General features: G+C 37.4%; 1 protein-coding gene across 6 annotated transcripts in view; it reads right to left on the reverse strand.

Moving 5' to 3' along the window:
- Nucleotides 1-16,665, reverse strand: part of ClC-a (chloride channel protein 2) — a 343,237-nt gene that overhangs the window by 92,121 nt on the left and 234,451 nt on the right. For all 6 annotated transcript variants that reach the window (XM_076176794.1, XM_076176797.1, XM_076176796.1 and 3 more), the window contains 2 exons: nucleotides 2,006-2,137; nucleotides 84-246 (listed from right to left, as the gene is read on the reverse strand). In XM_076176794.1, the coding sequence (XP_076032909.1) occupies nucleotides 84-246; nucleotides 2,006-2,137 (295 nt within the window). The remainder of the gene's footprint in view (nucleotides 1-83; nucleotides 247-2,005; nucleotides 2,138-16,665) is intronic.

The raw sequence follows: 16,665 nt of genomic DNA on the forward strand, positions 1-16,665 counted from the left end.
AGGATAGTTTAGTCGTGAAGCTGAACAGAATTTGTAACTCAAACATAATTTTATCCTTAAAGTGGTGAAAGAGGTTAACATACCTGGTATAATGATATGATTGTGTCCTCCATATCGTAGACCATTCGGAAATCCTGATGCCATAGCTTCTCCGACTATTCTTCCTAAGGCTGCACCTATCTTAAAGACGGGAATGAAAATACCAGAAGGTACAGGTAAAGTGCTGGCGACCACGCTGCCACAAAACTGGAAAAGAAGAAGAAAAAAAAAATTGATCACATGTGTGTATGAAGTGTACCTTCAAAAGAACCTGTACTCTTTAAAACATGTGTCTTACTCACTATATTATACAAGAAAATACAGTCAGACGTGCACAACCTTATCACAACTGGTTGGTATTGTAATTAGCAGAAGCATGATAAACCGTCATGTGCAATACATTACATGACATTCATGAAATGTTTTTTCAATGGTTCTTAAGTTTAATCTATTACCTTAAAGACCGTTTGCGTTCAAGTCACCATCCCTCATTAAAACAGGACCAACATGAAACTGGCCTGTCAACGAACACCGACTATCATACTACAATATCTTAGGCCCCTTTCACAATAGGCAACTAGTGACCGTCACTAGTTGCCTAGTGTGAAAGTATCGGGCAACCAGTGACTGTCACCGAGTTGTGGAATCCTTTCTCATCATCTCATTAGTCGATAAAAAATGGCATCAAAGGAGGAGGTGCTGCTGTAGGCTTTGCTGGTCAAGAAAAAGAGACGGTCGGTGACGGCGGGATCAGGTGATTTCGGCCCAGCGAAAATAACCTTTTAAGCTTGAAGACTTGGTGCCCTGGCTTGGTGCACTGTATAATTTCAATTCTAAATAATTTGTTTCATAAATTTCATTTCGTTTTCACACAGTATGTGCAAAAAATATTTTTACTTGAAATGATATATAAGTAATTTTTAGAATTCTTTTGATAATATATTTTCTTTCAATAATAAGTAAATAATAATAGCAACGTTTGGAGGACTGGCCGAAACGTCCTACCCTGCAGAGTTCTGGCCGAAACGTCAGTGGCCGAAACGTCTGTGGCCGAAACATCCTACATTCGATGCGCTCCCCTCCTGCATGCTCACTAATGATGTTGAACTTCTGGGCTGGGTTGTTCAAAACAAAATTTTGCACTATCTTGGCGTTAAATCTATCTTGACATTAAACATCATGGTAACACAGAGCGTTACCATGACATTTAACATCAAGATAAACTAACGCCAGAATTAGTTTTTTGAACAACCCAACCCTAGACTCCTTGTTATAATATGTTATCAATGTTAGGCAACTTTTTGTGCAACAATAACACCATTTACCTTAGTCCACACATGAAAGTTGTATAATTTCAATTTAGATAATTTGTTTCATAAATTTCATTTCATTTTCACACAGTATGTGCAAAAATATTGTTACTTGAAATGATATATAAGTATTTTTTTTATTCTTTTAATAATATATTTTCTTTCAATAATAAGTAAATAATAATGGCAACATTTGGAGGACTGGCCGAAACGTCCTACCCTGCAGAGTTCTGGTGATTTCGGCCCGGTGATTTCTGGGCCGAAATCACCGGGCCGAAATCACCTTGGGCTGAAATCACCGGGCCGAAATCACCTTGGGCTGAAATCACCCGAAACCGTTGACAGCAACTGCCAGTGACGGTCACTTGTTACTGGAGCAGGCAACAGCCATAGCCTGTTGCGCAACCGGGCAACCGCAGTGACGTAGTGGGAAAGGTTCAATTTAAAATAATGGTAGGCTGCCCCTAGAAACAACATACAAACCATTGCCACCACATAAAATTCGGAAAAAAGTATGTTGTTTTTATTATAAGAACCACGGGTCGAGGCGTGCGCCTGCCCATTTGTCTTGAAGTCTTTGACTTAAATTACACAACGACGACTAATAAAACGGGTGTATCAAATACAATACCGTTAATTCAATTTAAGACCAGTACCGTAAATGCCATGTAGATTAGAAGGTTCACAAAAATCCCAGTCCATGGAGTTCGCCAGTTTTCCACGATCTCGAACTCGCTGACAGTGTGCTCCTCCTTCGTCCAAGTCATGTTGCTGAAGAGCTCGATGACCTGGGCAGAGAACGACAACAAAATAATCAGCTTCAGAAATTCGAACTCGAAACAGTGTGTGGCGGGAATACTTAAATTAGAAGCTAATTAATTTAACTTTATATTCAATTACGGGAATATGTGAATATGTTAGTGTTCTGGAAGGGTCATCTAAAGTGTCCATAAGTTTGAAATATCACAATTCCATAAATCACTGTTAGAGACAGCAAATATTTGAAGAAATGAAAATGTGTGTGTGTACCCATCACTGTCTTAGTCTTGGATCACTTGCTGGGCTAGAGATCAACAACTATTACCCAACCGAATGAGAGTTCAAAGCTCATATAGTTCGATCACTGGGTAATAATGTGATCTCTTGCACAAACAACAAACCCTTCCTCTTGCTCAAGGGGGGCAGTAATGATTGCGGTATTGGTGAAAGCTTTCACGCCCTGCTCGCGGTGCAAACTCTGTTCCACAACTTGGGAGCCCGTTACGTTAATCATACAAGCCGTGTGTGTATGTATGTGTGTGTGTTTGTGTGCGTGTGTGTGTGTGTATGGTTATAAGTATAACCCAAACATAGATAGGTGGCCAATATCTGCAAATCGGAACAAATGCACAAAGGAAAATCATTACGTAGTTATAATTTGCTGAATGTATGGGCACGAGTTGATATGTACGAATGAATCTTATTCTGAAAATACATTGAAAGAAACATAGTACAATGTTGAGTTAAATGATGAGAATAATTAGGAAACAAGTAAATGATAAATACGGTTTATTTCAGAGGGTGTAACGGTTGTAAATATGCAAGAATATGTAGATCAGTGCAGTCACGTTTGCTAAAGACAAGTGAGATCTATAACATAAGGAATAGTGAATGAAAAGTAGATATACACCGAATGCAGCAGAGGTATAAATATTAAGTAAATGCAGTGAAAAGAAAATGTATATTTTGAACGAAAGCGCAAGCAATGAAAGCATAATGCAGGGACAGAATGAGGTACAAACATGTGGTACAATGAAAGCTTCAAGTCTAGTATCACATTTGTTCGATAATTAAGTAAGAAACATCTAGACATACTTGTTATGGATATACCCTCACATATGGCACGCTGAAGTCCAAGTCTGTAATTGTAACTCTGATTAAAAAAAAAAAAAAAAAAAAAAATCGCTTGATTCACGTTTTCTATCCAGAAGTGGGTAAGCCCAGGGTGTTGCATCCTTTCAGAAAATGTTCACAATCATGAGACAACAATGGGACAGAATTCTAGTTTTAATCTACGAGGATAAGTAGAACACAAACGCGAAAATAAATAGCGGATGGTATAGAGGAAAGCGGAAGGTAGACGTAAGAGAAGCTGAATAAAGTAAGGTAGAGCTGGAAAATACGAGTTAGGAAATTGTCTGGAGATTGTTTCAGTATTACAAGAATGAATCTAAACATAATTAAAATGCTGTGACACGTAAATTAAACTAAATTTACAGAGATCAGTGTCTTACCATCTGATCAGTAAATAATGGTACTACTGACTACTTTAATAAGGAAGCCGTCCTATGACCTAAGCGTTCACATTCAGTAGTGACAGTTCTGTAGTAATAGGAGAAGAATCCTGCTGCCCAAAAACTGTTTTACCTTTTCATCGTAAATGATGGAATTATAAAGTAAATAATAATATTTATCATTAAGGAACCAAACATAACTTCTGAAGCAAAAGGTAAACATTTATATCAAGAAAAATTTTAGTATGATGAAAACGTTAATTAATGGGACTCATTTGTATATCAAAGTATGAAACAATGATTTCAAACAAAGCAGAACATGCCAAAAACTAGGACCAATGCAAAATATTTAAGGATACACCACACAGGAAAGGTTCCTTTTGTAACATGCTCGCATAGTGTTTCACATGTACAATAATCGGCTACAATGATATTACCTTACTCTGGGCCCAACTAACTTTATTGAAGAAAATGTATACACAGAGCATATTGGTATTTGCTTGGTTTCTAAGCGACATGTGTAAGGAAAGTTCATTACACATTAGTCGTTATACTGACCCAATGAAAATTTTTATTTTCGTTTGTTTTTTCAAAACTCCCTCAAGTCCAAAACACTTATTTATTTCAGCCGCTGAATCGAAATACATTTACATCACCAAATACTGGGATTATCTTCCTGATTCTTCGGTTAACTGAATCTAACAATCCGTGTACACATACGGAGCTGTGGTTAGATTGATAAAGTTAAGGAAATGATTAATGTACCTGGTAAGATACTTAATGTACCTGGTAAGATACTAATAATGATAACTTACCAATATTTTCCGCGCTTCGACAAAAATCGAACCTTGCAAAAGAAATGAATCTACAACTCTTAATAGGTCACTAAGTATTCGTTTGTATACGTCTGAGCGTTCTTTTACAAGTAAGAGGCAGGAATACTTTAGAATAATTGGGAATATAAACCCGGAACAAAAGCTGGGGAACGACCTGGAAGGTAGTATCTAAGATTTCATTTAATATCTAAAAAATTTGTTTCACTACATGTTTGTATACCAGTAGCCTATGGTTAAAGAAGTCAATCATATCGTAGTTCTATGTGAAGAAGTAGGCTGAATAAGGATTTCATATTCACACTCAGTTTCAAACCCTCTATAACTTCAATAACCATGACTGTTTCTCCCTCGTAAACTGGGTGCCATTCAAGTTTGCACAGGACCCCAGGCACCTGGTATCATACACCCGACCAAAGGCAGCAACAAAGCTGGCGCGGTTATTTAAAACTCGGGAATTCGTACTTCACAGATTCGTCATTCCAATCGGTAAACACACATACACACACACACGCACGCACGCACACACACACACACACACACACACATATATATATATATATATATATATATATATTATATATATATATATAACACATACGTATGCATATATACTTATATACATACGTACATAATCATATAAATCTGACGTTCTGTTTATATGTATATATATATATATATATATATATATATATATATATATATATACATATATACACATACACACACACACACACACACACTTTCAACGAACGGACGGCTTGAAGAACGTTCTGAAGAAAAGTGCAGATTGTGGATCCCAACGCAAAGAGAAGTGCCTTTTTGTATTTACAGGGTGGGGGGAAATTGCTCGTGGGGTAGTGGGAAAGTAAGGAAAGAGGAGAAGGGGAGGGATTGCTGGGAAAATGGAAGGTAATGAGGAAGTAGAGGACTTGGTCCAAACAGACCGCCGAAAAGTAAACAAACGACCACAAGACGAGCTGGAGGACGACGGAATGTCTAATAAGAATGTAAAGATTAGAAGTATAGATAGGAACAATACAGTAGAAAGTGATGAGAATATTTTCAAGGGATTTAAAGAGAGTGGGGGGGACACAAACCCCCCCCCCGACTGACAAGACTAGAGAAGAAGGTTGATAAGGTGATCGAGGACTTGGAGAGTAGGTTAGGTCATATGAACACCATTTTACAAAGGGTTGAAAGATTGGAAGAACTGGAAAAGGCGAATAAAAACTTAACTGATGAAATAGAAGACCTAAAAAGACAGTTAAGAGAGGTAAAGGTGGAGAATGAGGAATTGAAGAAGAATAGTAAAGAAAACAGAGAAACGATAGCTAAAGAAAGTAAAAATTGGAAGAAAACCCAAGAAGGAAATAAGGTTTCATTCACTGACATAGTCAAACAGCAATTGAAAGAACATACTGAAGACTCAGTTATTAAAGTGATGAGACAAAGGAGAATATAGTAAGGGATTTAGCAGACAAGAAGAAATGTATAATTATATTAGGAATGGAAGAGAAACACAACACAGATAGAACCACAAGAATCAAAGAGGAAAATGAAAAAGTAAGCCAATTACTAGAATCAGTTCAGGAAGATGAACCAGAAATTATGAAACAAATCGAAGAGAAATTTAGACTCGGAAAGTATAGCACAGACAAGACCAGACCAATTAAGATTAAATTCAAGTCACAAACAACGGCAGAGAATATCTTATCCAAAACAGGGAAACTAGCAACAAGTGAACAACACAAAAAGATATGGATAAAAAGAGAAATGAATAAAGAGGAAAGAGAGGAAGAAAAGCAGAAAAGACTGGAAGCTAAGACAAAAAACGAGAACAGAACGGAGTCAGAGAAAGAGAGATTCTATTGGAGAGTAGTGAACATGAAACTAAGGAAGTTCGACATACAAAAGAAAAACATAAGGGAAACAGAGAACACAATGGAAGTGGCAGAAAACTAAGAGTGTCTTACACAAATATAGATGGATTAATAACAGGATTGAATGAGCTGAATGATTATTTGAAAGAAAAAGAACCGGACATAATGGGAATTGTAGAAACAAAATTAAAAGGCCCACTACCACCCAACAGTGTAGGACATGATGCATACAATTATTGGATTAGAAACAGAGAGAAAAAGCAAGGGGGTGGAGTTATGTTCCTGACTAAGAAGGATATAAACGTGAAAGGTGTCATATATGGAAAGAATACAGTAGAGATGATTATGATAGAAGTGGAAGACAGAGATAAGAAGAGCAGAAAATTTGTGATCAATTATGTGCCTCCGAAAACAGCCTCATGGGAGGAGAGTGAATATAAAAGTATGTTAGAGGACACAAAGATAGCATTAACTAAAATAATGGAAGACGGAGGAAGAATAGTTATGATGGGCGACTTTAATTGCAAAGAAATCTGCTGGGAAGAAATGACAGTAAAGAGTGGTGATGACTCATGGGGAAATGCTCTACTTGAGATGATTACTGACCATTCAATGACACAATGGATACAAGAGAACACTAGGTATAGAAATGAAGAAGAACCATCGAGGCTAGACTTAATAATTACATCTGAACCTAGAATAGTGGACAAGATTGAATATAAAACACCAATAGGTAAAAGTGACCACATATTGATTGAACTGGAACTTAATGAAGAAAAATATATGAAAAGAAATGAACAATATAGAAAAGGAAGAATGATGTATGAAAAAACAAACTTTGATAAAATAAGAGAATTCTTCCAACAAGAAAACTGGGAAGAAATATACAAAGAAGAAACATCAGTGGAAGAGAAATGGAATATTTTGACAAAAATTTACAAAAAATGAGTGGAAAAGTATGTCCCAAGACAAAAACAAGAAAAAGAATATGTAAAATGCTGGTACAACAAAAGTTGTAGGGAGTTAAAAGACAAAAGAGACAAAGCCTGGACCAGATGGAAAAAAGACAGACCTGAAAAATGGAAAATATATACTGGTTATAGAAATGAATATGTACAAAAGTGCAGAGAGGAAAAAAGAAAATATGAAAAAGATGTTATAGAAAAGTGTAAAGATCAACCAAAACTATTCTACAGATTTGTAAACAATAAACTGAAAAACAAACAAGACTTGGAGAAATTAAGACAAGGAGGAGTTGAATACACTGAGGAAATGGAAATGGCAGAAATTATGAACAAACATTTTGAATCAGTGTTTACAAGGGAAAATATACAACCTGAAGAGATTGAGTGGAAAGAAAAAGTCCCCCCTATGGAAGAAATAGAAGTAACAAAGAATGAAATATTGACACACTTGGGTAATTTTGATGTCAGAAAATCGCATGGGCCAGATGAAATAGCAAACTGGATTCTGAAAGAATGCAGGAATGAACTGGCAGACAAAATACATAGCATAATAAGCAGTTCCTTAAAAGAAGGAAAAGTTCCAGAAGATTGGAAAAAAGCAAATATAGTACCTATATATAAAGGAGGAAATAAAGAAGAACCTACCAACTATAGACCAGTCTCTCTAACAAGTACAATAGCAAAAATTTGTGAAAGAATTATCAAAAGTAGATGGGTAAAATACTTGGAAAAAAACAACGTACTAAATCCAAGGCAATTTGGATTCAGACAAGGACGATCATGCGTCACCAATTTAATATGTTTCTATTCAAGGCTAATAGATATAATACAAGAAAGAGATGGATGGGCTGATTGTGCATTTCTAGACCTAAAAAAAGCTTTTGACAAAGTACCACATAAGAAGTTGCTTAAGAAATTAGAATATGAAGGAGGAATACAAGGTAAATTGCTAAATTGGATGGAAGACTTTTTGCAAGAAAGAAAAATGAGAGTAGTGATAAGAGATCAGCACTCAAAATGGAATGAAGTAATAAGCGGTGTCCCGCAGGGAACAGTTCTGGCCCCAATAATGTTTGCTATATATATTAATGATATGGATGAAGGAATTGAAAGCTATATGAGCTTCTTTGCAGATGATGCAAAACTACTGAAAAGAGTGAAAACTGAAGAAGATTGTGAATCACTACAGAGAGATCTAAATAAAGTACAAGAATGGAGTAGGAAGTGGGAGATGGAGTTCAATACAAAAAAGTGTAGTATAATGGAATTTGGAAAAAGCAAAAACAGAAAAACAGGATCATATAATTTGGGAGAAGAAGGAATAAAAAAAGTAGAAAATGAGAAGGACCTGGGAGTCATTGTTATGAATAATATGTCACCTGAGAAACATATAAATAAGATTTTTGGAGAAACTTATAATTTAATAAGAACAATCAAAGTGGCATTTACATACCTGGATGAAGAAATGGTGAGGAAAATCCTAATCACCCTGATAAGACCAAGATTGGAATATGCAGCAACGATATGGTCACCAAGTACAAAAAAATGTATAAAAAAGCTTGAAAGAATACAAAGAGCAATCACAAAACTGGCACCAACACTCTCAAAACTATCATATGAAGAGAGACTACAAAAACTTAAACTACAGACACTAGAGCAAAGAAGAGAGAGAGGAGATTTGATAGCTATTTACAGAATCATGAAAGGCATATAAATTACTGATAGAGAGAATCTGATAAAATGGGATGACAGAAATACAAGAGGACACGGAAAGAAAATAAAAAAAGACAGCTATAGAAGAGATTTGAAAAAGAACAGCTTTCCTCACAGAGTAATAGACAGTTGGAACAAGTTAGATGAGAAAGTGGTGTGTGCAAAAACAATACATGAATTTAAAAATAGTTTAGATAAAATGAGATATGAAGACGGGACCCCACGAGCATAGCTCCCCTTCCCGTAAAATACAACTAGGTAAATACAACTAGGTAAATACACACACACACACACACACTGGTCCCCAGTAAATAGATATTCATCTTTTCAACCATATTGATTTTCATTCTAATTCCATGCTATCATAATCGAGACTGACAAGGAGCTCGATGGAAGCATATACGGAAACTTATACGTAGTCAAGCTTAGAACTCGAACCCAGCCGAGACGTAACAAGTGAACAGTGACTTAGACCATTGCGGTATCAAGAAGGGTATATGTTGAGCACAATTTTTCATATTTGTATGCTCGGGTTACATATACATGAATTTTATGTTCAACACCCCCCGCAATTATAGTGCAACTGGTAGTATGTACGGGTGGGAAATTATTATACACACACTGAATGGTCCCCAGTACATAAGTATTAATTTTTTCAACTACATTAATTTTCACTTTAATTCCATGCCATCACGTTCGAGACTAAGAGCTCGATGGAAGCATATACGGAAACTGAAATGTAGTTAAGCTAAGGACTCGAACCCAGCTGAGACGTAACAAGTGAACTGTGACTTAGACCATTGTGCTATCAAGATAGAGATAAGTTCAGCACAATTTCTTATAATTGTATGCTCGTATTACATATACACGAAGTTTAAGTTCAACTTTCCCACGCGTACATACTACCAATCGCACCATCATGACAGAGGTGAACATAAAATTCGTGTATATACATGTAACTCGAGCATATTCGCTGATGACGTGGCCAGATTTATAGTGGCAAATTGACGTGAAGGGGACCGTTATAAAATCGCAATATTCTTGGAGAAAATTACCATGCGCTTAAAAAAGAGAAATGATAACACTCTAACATAACCGATAATTTTTATGACAGTTGCATGCAGGGTTCGAACCCGCTGTACTCGGCTATCCGTAAATTACCTGTACGGTGCCCTAGACCACTACACCACAGAGGCTATAAAATCCTTGAAACCTGGAATCGAACTGATTCCCGAGGGAAGGAAGATCACTTATTACGGCGATCCGAATTCCTGTTTTACTCAAGGACCAGCCCACCAGTGGTATGGGGTAAGGACCGGGACGAACCCCTTTCACGCTTATCGCTATTGTAACTATGAGAGAAATACGCTAATGGCAGCGACATCAAACCGATAATTTTTATGACAGTTGCATGCAGAGTTCGAACCCGCTGTACTCGGCTATCCGTAAATTACCTGTACGGTGCCCTAGACCACTACACCACAGAGGCTATAAAGCAACTGTCATAAAATTATCGGTTTGATGTCGCTGCCATTAGCGTATTTCTCTCATAGTTACAATGGCGATAAGCGTGAAAGTGGTTCGTCCCGGTCCTTACCCCATACCACTGGTGGGCTGGTCCTTGAGTAAAACAGGAATTCGGATCGCCGTAATAAGTGATCTTCCTTCCCTCGGGAATCAGTTCGATTCCAGGTTTCAAGGATTTTATAGCCTCTGTGGTGTAGTGGTCTAGGGCACCGTACAGGTAATTTACGGATAGCCGAGTACAGCGGGTTCGAACCCTGCATGCAACTGTCATAAAAATTATCGGTTTGATGTCGCTGCCATTAGCGTATTTCTCTCATAGTTACAATGGCGATAAGCGTGAAAGTGGTTCGTCCCGGTCCTTACCCCATATCACTGGTGGGCTGGTCCTTGAGTAAAACAGGAATTCGGATCGCCGTAATAAGTGATCTTCCTTCCCTCGGGAATCAGTTCGATTCCAGGTTTCATGGATTTCATAACCTCTGTGGTGTAGTGGTCTAGGGCACCGTACAGGTAATTTACGGATAGCCGAGTACAGCGGGTTCGAACCCTACAAGCAACTGTCATAAAATTATCGGTTTGATGTCGCTGCCATTAGCGTATTTCTCTCATAGTTACAATGGCGATAAGCGTGAAAGGGGTTCGTCCCGGTCCTTACCCCATACCACTGGTGGGCTGGTCCTTGAGTAAAACAGGAATTCGGATCGCCGTAATAAGTGATCTTCCTTCCCTCGGGAATCAGTTCGATTCCAGGTTTCAAGGATTTTATAGCCTCTGTGGTGTAGTGGTCTAGGGCACCGTACAGGTAATTTACGGATAGCCGAGTACAGCGGGTTCGAACCCTGCATGCAATTGTCATAAAAATTATCGGTTTGATGTCGCTGCCATTAGCGTATTTCTCTCATAGTTACAATGGCGATAAGCGTGAAAGTGGTTCGTTCCGGTCCTTACCCCATATCACTGGTGGGCTGGTCCTTGAGTAAAACAGGAATTCGGATCGCCGTAATAAGTGATCTTCCTTCCCTCGGGAATCAGTTCGATTCCAGGTTTCATGGATTTCATAACCTCTGTGGTGTAGTAGTCTAGGGCACCGTACAGGTAATTTACGGATAGCCGAGTACAGCGGGTTCGAACCCTACATGCAACTGTCATAAAATTATCGGTTTGATGTCGCTGCCATTAGCGTATTTCTCTCATAGTTACAATGGCGATAAGCGTGAAAGGGGTTCGTCCCGGTCCTTACCCCATACCACTGGTGGGCTGGTCCTTGAGTAAAACAGGAATTCGGATCGCCGTAATAAGTGATCTTCCTTCCCTCGGGAATCAGTTCGATTCCAGGTTTCAAGGATTTTATAGCCTCTGTGGTGTAGTGGTCTAGGGCACCGTACAGGTAATTTACGGATAGCCGAGTACAGCGGGTTCGCACCCTGCATGCAACTGTCATAAAAATTATCGGTTTGATGTCGCTGCCATTAGCGTATTTCTCTCATTTTAACTTAAATTTACAGAAAGATACTAAATGTATTCTGAAATAACTTTATTACTGGAGCGAAATACCTATAGAAGATATAACGCAAATGTGATGGGTGCACAATCTCAAGCAAAGAGGGGCATCACAATAGCGTAAAATTCAGGTAATAGAGAAAACCACAAGACATGTGTTCATATTAGATAATACAATCATTGCAGAGATACAAAAACACAAAGATGGTTCAAGCAGTGAGCAATGTAAGTTAACAGATATACAGAAATAACCAAGTAATCATGCAACAGTAGGCGCAACAAGTGAATTTACCAGGCCTACGTCTAACGGGTGCTCGCCGACTGTTTATCGAAGGAGAAAATAAGAACAAACATTTCTAGACCAGTCAGGCAAACAAATCTCTAAAAAGTACTCACCACTCGATCCTTTGAAGAGGGGAGTGGATGGGCGAATAGATACGGGAGGAAAGACAGCAGAGGGCCAATACAAAATAAAATGAAATATAGGGAGTAATCGCGGAGGATTGCGGGCGAAAAGGTGAAAATAATTCATTGAGGGATTGTGAGTGAGAGCATCAAAGAAGACAGAAGGGTTGGTGAAAAAAGGTTTATACAGTTGGGTACAGGGCGAAAAGGAAACACAAAAGAAGTATTTCGAGAAGTAATCAATAACAAAGAAGTATTACGAAATCGTTTTTTATTAATGAGAAGTCGGGTGCAGAGCATGGGAGGAATGCGGAAATGGGAAGAATATAGTTGAAGCAATATGGATGAGAAACAAAGAGAGATATAGATAGAGAGAAAGAGAGACAGGAAAAGAAAGAAAGAGAGAGAGAGAGCACGATAAAAAGAGATAGAGAGCAAGATAAATAGAGAGAAAAAGATAAAGTGTGTGTGCGTTCGTGTTGGTTTACACGCGAGAGGCCGGGTCGGATATAATCAAAGGGACAGAAATCAAAACATGACAATGAATTCTCAAACAGCGATTCGCCAAATTAAATTTAAATAAAAATAAACACAACATTAAGAATGTGACCATAAGGAGGAAGAGAGAAGAGCGGGATGGGAGGGGGAGGGAGAAGCCATGCATGGAGACAGAATTATCAGACGGTAGAATGGGAGGAGACACGCAGACAGGAAGCCGTTACAGGCGCGGGGCCGGCGGTGGTGACAGACGACGGACGACAGAGGAGAGCGGTAGAGTCGCGCACAAGGAAAAGGCATGGAACAGGAAAAGAAAGAAAATAAAAGAAATCGATGGTTAGCTGAGGTAGCAGACCTGGCGCAACTTCTACAAGGGATTGCAATGATTACAATAACAAAGCAAGAGGAGATCGACATGAGGCCTTTAGATCCATAACAATGTCGTATACAGATTAATACAATTAAATGAATAAAGAAATACATCAGTCAAATTATTTATTAGAAGTGGCATGCATCTAGATTGCAGAGTAATATCAACAAACACACAAACGAATATATCAAATTTGGTACGGCGTTAGAAAAAGAAACGTAGGAACATAAGAATGAGACTGCACGAGACCATAAGGCCTACACTAGGCAGTTCCGTGTCCATTATCACTTATCATCCCCATCCACAAAGTTATCAAACCTCTTAAAATAACCGATAGTTGCAGTGCTCCCTACATGGTTAATAAGTCTATTACATTCGTTGATCACTCTAGATAAACCATTTATTGCCTATTTCCTTCCTAAATTTAAATTTGTCCAATTCAAATCCATTGCTGCGAGTCCTGCCATGTTGTCTTAATATGATAACCTTGTCTGCATCATCCTTGTAAGCTCTTGATCCATTTAAACACTTCTATTAGATCACCCTGTTCTCTGCGTCTTTCCAGAGAGTATAAATTACAGTAAGGTACCTAAGACTGTCCTCGTTAGGTAAATTTCTGAGCTCATGTATTATATTGGTCATTCTCCTCTGTACTGATTCTAGTGAATTAATATCCATTCTAGAGGATGGAGACCAAATTTAACGTATAGTCAAGGGTGGGTCTAACTAACGCCAGATAGAACTTGATAACTACCTCTGCACTTTTATTCGTAACCGTCCTATCAATGAAACCTAATGCTCTGTTAGTTCTATTCCTGGAACTAAGTTAGCTCTACTGCTGGCGCTAGATGACATTTTAATAAGTTTGTTCTTGTAAAAATCACACAATATTCTACTTAGCTCACAGGAACCTCTGGCTGTTAAAAGCGATTTCGATTAATATCTATAAACAACTGGTTAAGGCCAAACGCATTCAGTTTGACATGAGGAGTTTCTGATCTTCTTAAAGGCTTAAATTCAATCGGAAAATACAACGTCCACCATTAGAGGGAAGGGAAAACTTGGCCTGGAAAACAATGAATTATTTTGTTCTTAAAGTCGGCCTCGCATAGCCATGAAATAAAAACATTTGTGGAGTCAATCGAGGGGATGACATTGAAGTAGGGAAGGAAGAGTGGTGGGCTGAAATGCGTTGAGGGGAACACTGTATAATATTCAAATATAAAGACAGAAAGTGGAAGAAATGAGTAACATATACTGTGTGTGTGTATATATATATAAATATATATAGATATATATATATATATATATATATATATATACATATATATATATATATATATATATACATATATATAAACACACACACATATATATATATACACACACACACACACACACACACATACACACACACACACACACACACACACATATATATATATATATATATATATATATATATATATATATATATATACATATATATGTGTATTTACCTAGTTGTATTTACCTAGTTGTATTTTACGGGAAGGGGAGCTATGCTCGTGGTGTCCCGTCTTCATATCTCGTTTTATCTAGACTGTTTTTAAATTCGTGTATCGTTTTTGCACACACCACATTTTCATCTAACTTGTTCCAAACATCTATTATCCTGTAGGGAAAGCTGTTCTTTTTCAGGTCTCTTCTATAATTGTCTTTCTTGATTTTTTTCCGTGTCCTCTTGTATCTCTACTATCCCATTTTATTAGATCCTCTCTATCAATAGTTTCTATGCCTTTCATGATTTTATAGTTATCAAGTCTCCTCTCTCTCTTCTTTGCTCTAATGTCTGCAGCTCAAGTTTTGCTAGTCTCTCTTCGTAATTGCTCTTTGTATTCTTTCAAGTTTTGTTATACATTTTTGTACTTGGTGACCACGTCGTCGCTACATACTCCAATCTTGGTTTTATCAAAGTGACTAGTATTTTCTTCACCATTTCTTCGTCCAGGTATGTAAATGCCACTTTGATTGTTCTCATTAAATTATAAGTTTCTCCAAAATTTTTGTTTATATGTTTCTCAGGGGACATATTAGTCATAATAATGACTCCCAGGTCCTTCTCATTTTCTACTTTTTTAATTTCTTCCTCTCCCATTTTGTATGATCCCACTATTTTTTTTTTTTTTTGCTTCTTCCAAATTCCATTATACTGCACTTCTAAATATTGAATTCCATCTCCCATTTCCTACTCCATTCCCGTACTTTATTGAGATCGTTCTGCAGCGACTCACAATCTTCTACAGTGTTCACTTTTTTCAACAATTTTGCATCGTCCGCAAAGAAGCTCATATAACTTTCAATTCCTTTATCCATATCATTAATATATATAGCAAACATTATTGGGACCAGAACTGTTCCTTGTGGAACTCCACAAATCACTTTATCCCAATTAGAATGTTTGTCTATTATCACCACTCTCATTTTTCTTTCATGCTAAAAGTCTTCCATCCACTTCAGCAGTTTGCCCTGTATTCCTCCTGCAGTTTCTAATTTCTTTAGAAATTTCTTATGTGGCACCTTATCAAAAGCTTTTTTTCAGGTCTAGAAATGCACAATCAGCCCATCCATCTCTTTCTTGTATTACATCTATTAGCCTTGAATAGAAACATATTAAGTTTGTGACGCATGATCGTCCTTGTCTAAATCCAAATTGCCTTGGATTTAGTATTTTTTTTTTTTTCCAAATGTCTTACCCATCTAATTTTGACAATTCTTTCACAAATTTTAGCTATCGCACTTGTAAGAGAGACCGGTTTATATTTAGTAGGGTCTTCCTTGTTTCCCACTTTATGTATTGGTACTATATTTGCTCTTTCCCAATCTTCTGAAACTTTTCCTTCTTTCAATAAACTGCTTATTAGACTATGTATTTTGTCTGTTAGTTTATTCCTGCATTCTTTCAAAATCCAGTTTGCCATTTTATCTGGTCCATGCGATTCTCTGACATCGAGATTGCTTAAGTGATTCATTATTTCTTTCCTTGCTTCTTCTATCTCTTTCATAGGGGGGACTTTCTCCTCCCACTCGACATCTCTAAGTTGTGTGGTCTCCCTCGTACACACCGATTTAAAATGCTTGTACATAATTTCTGCCATTTCTATTTCCTCTGTGTATTCAATTCCTCCTTGTAGTTTCACTAATTCTTGTTTGTTTTTCAGTTTGTTGTTTACAAATCTATAAAATAGCTTTGGTTGATCTTTACATTTTTCTATGACATCTTTTTCGTATTTTCTCTTTTCTGCTCTACACACTTGTACATATTGATTTCAATAACTAGTGTATATTTTCCATTTTCAGGTCTTTTGTA

Source organism: Oratosquilla oratoria, chromosome 39, assembly GCF_046742065.1.
Source record: "Oratosquilla oratoria isolate Oo_2021 chromosome 39, ASM4674206v1, whole genome shotgun sequence".
In the NCBI taxonomy this organism is placed as follows: domain Eukaryota; kingdom Metazoa; phylum Arthropoda; class Malacostraca; order Stomatopoda; family Squillidae; genus Oratosquilla; species Oratosquilla oratoria.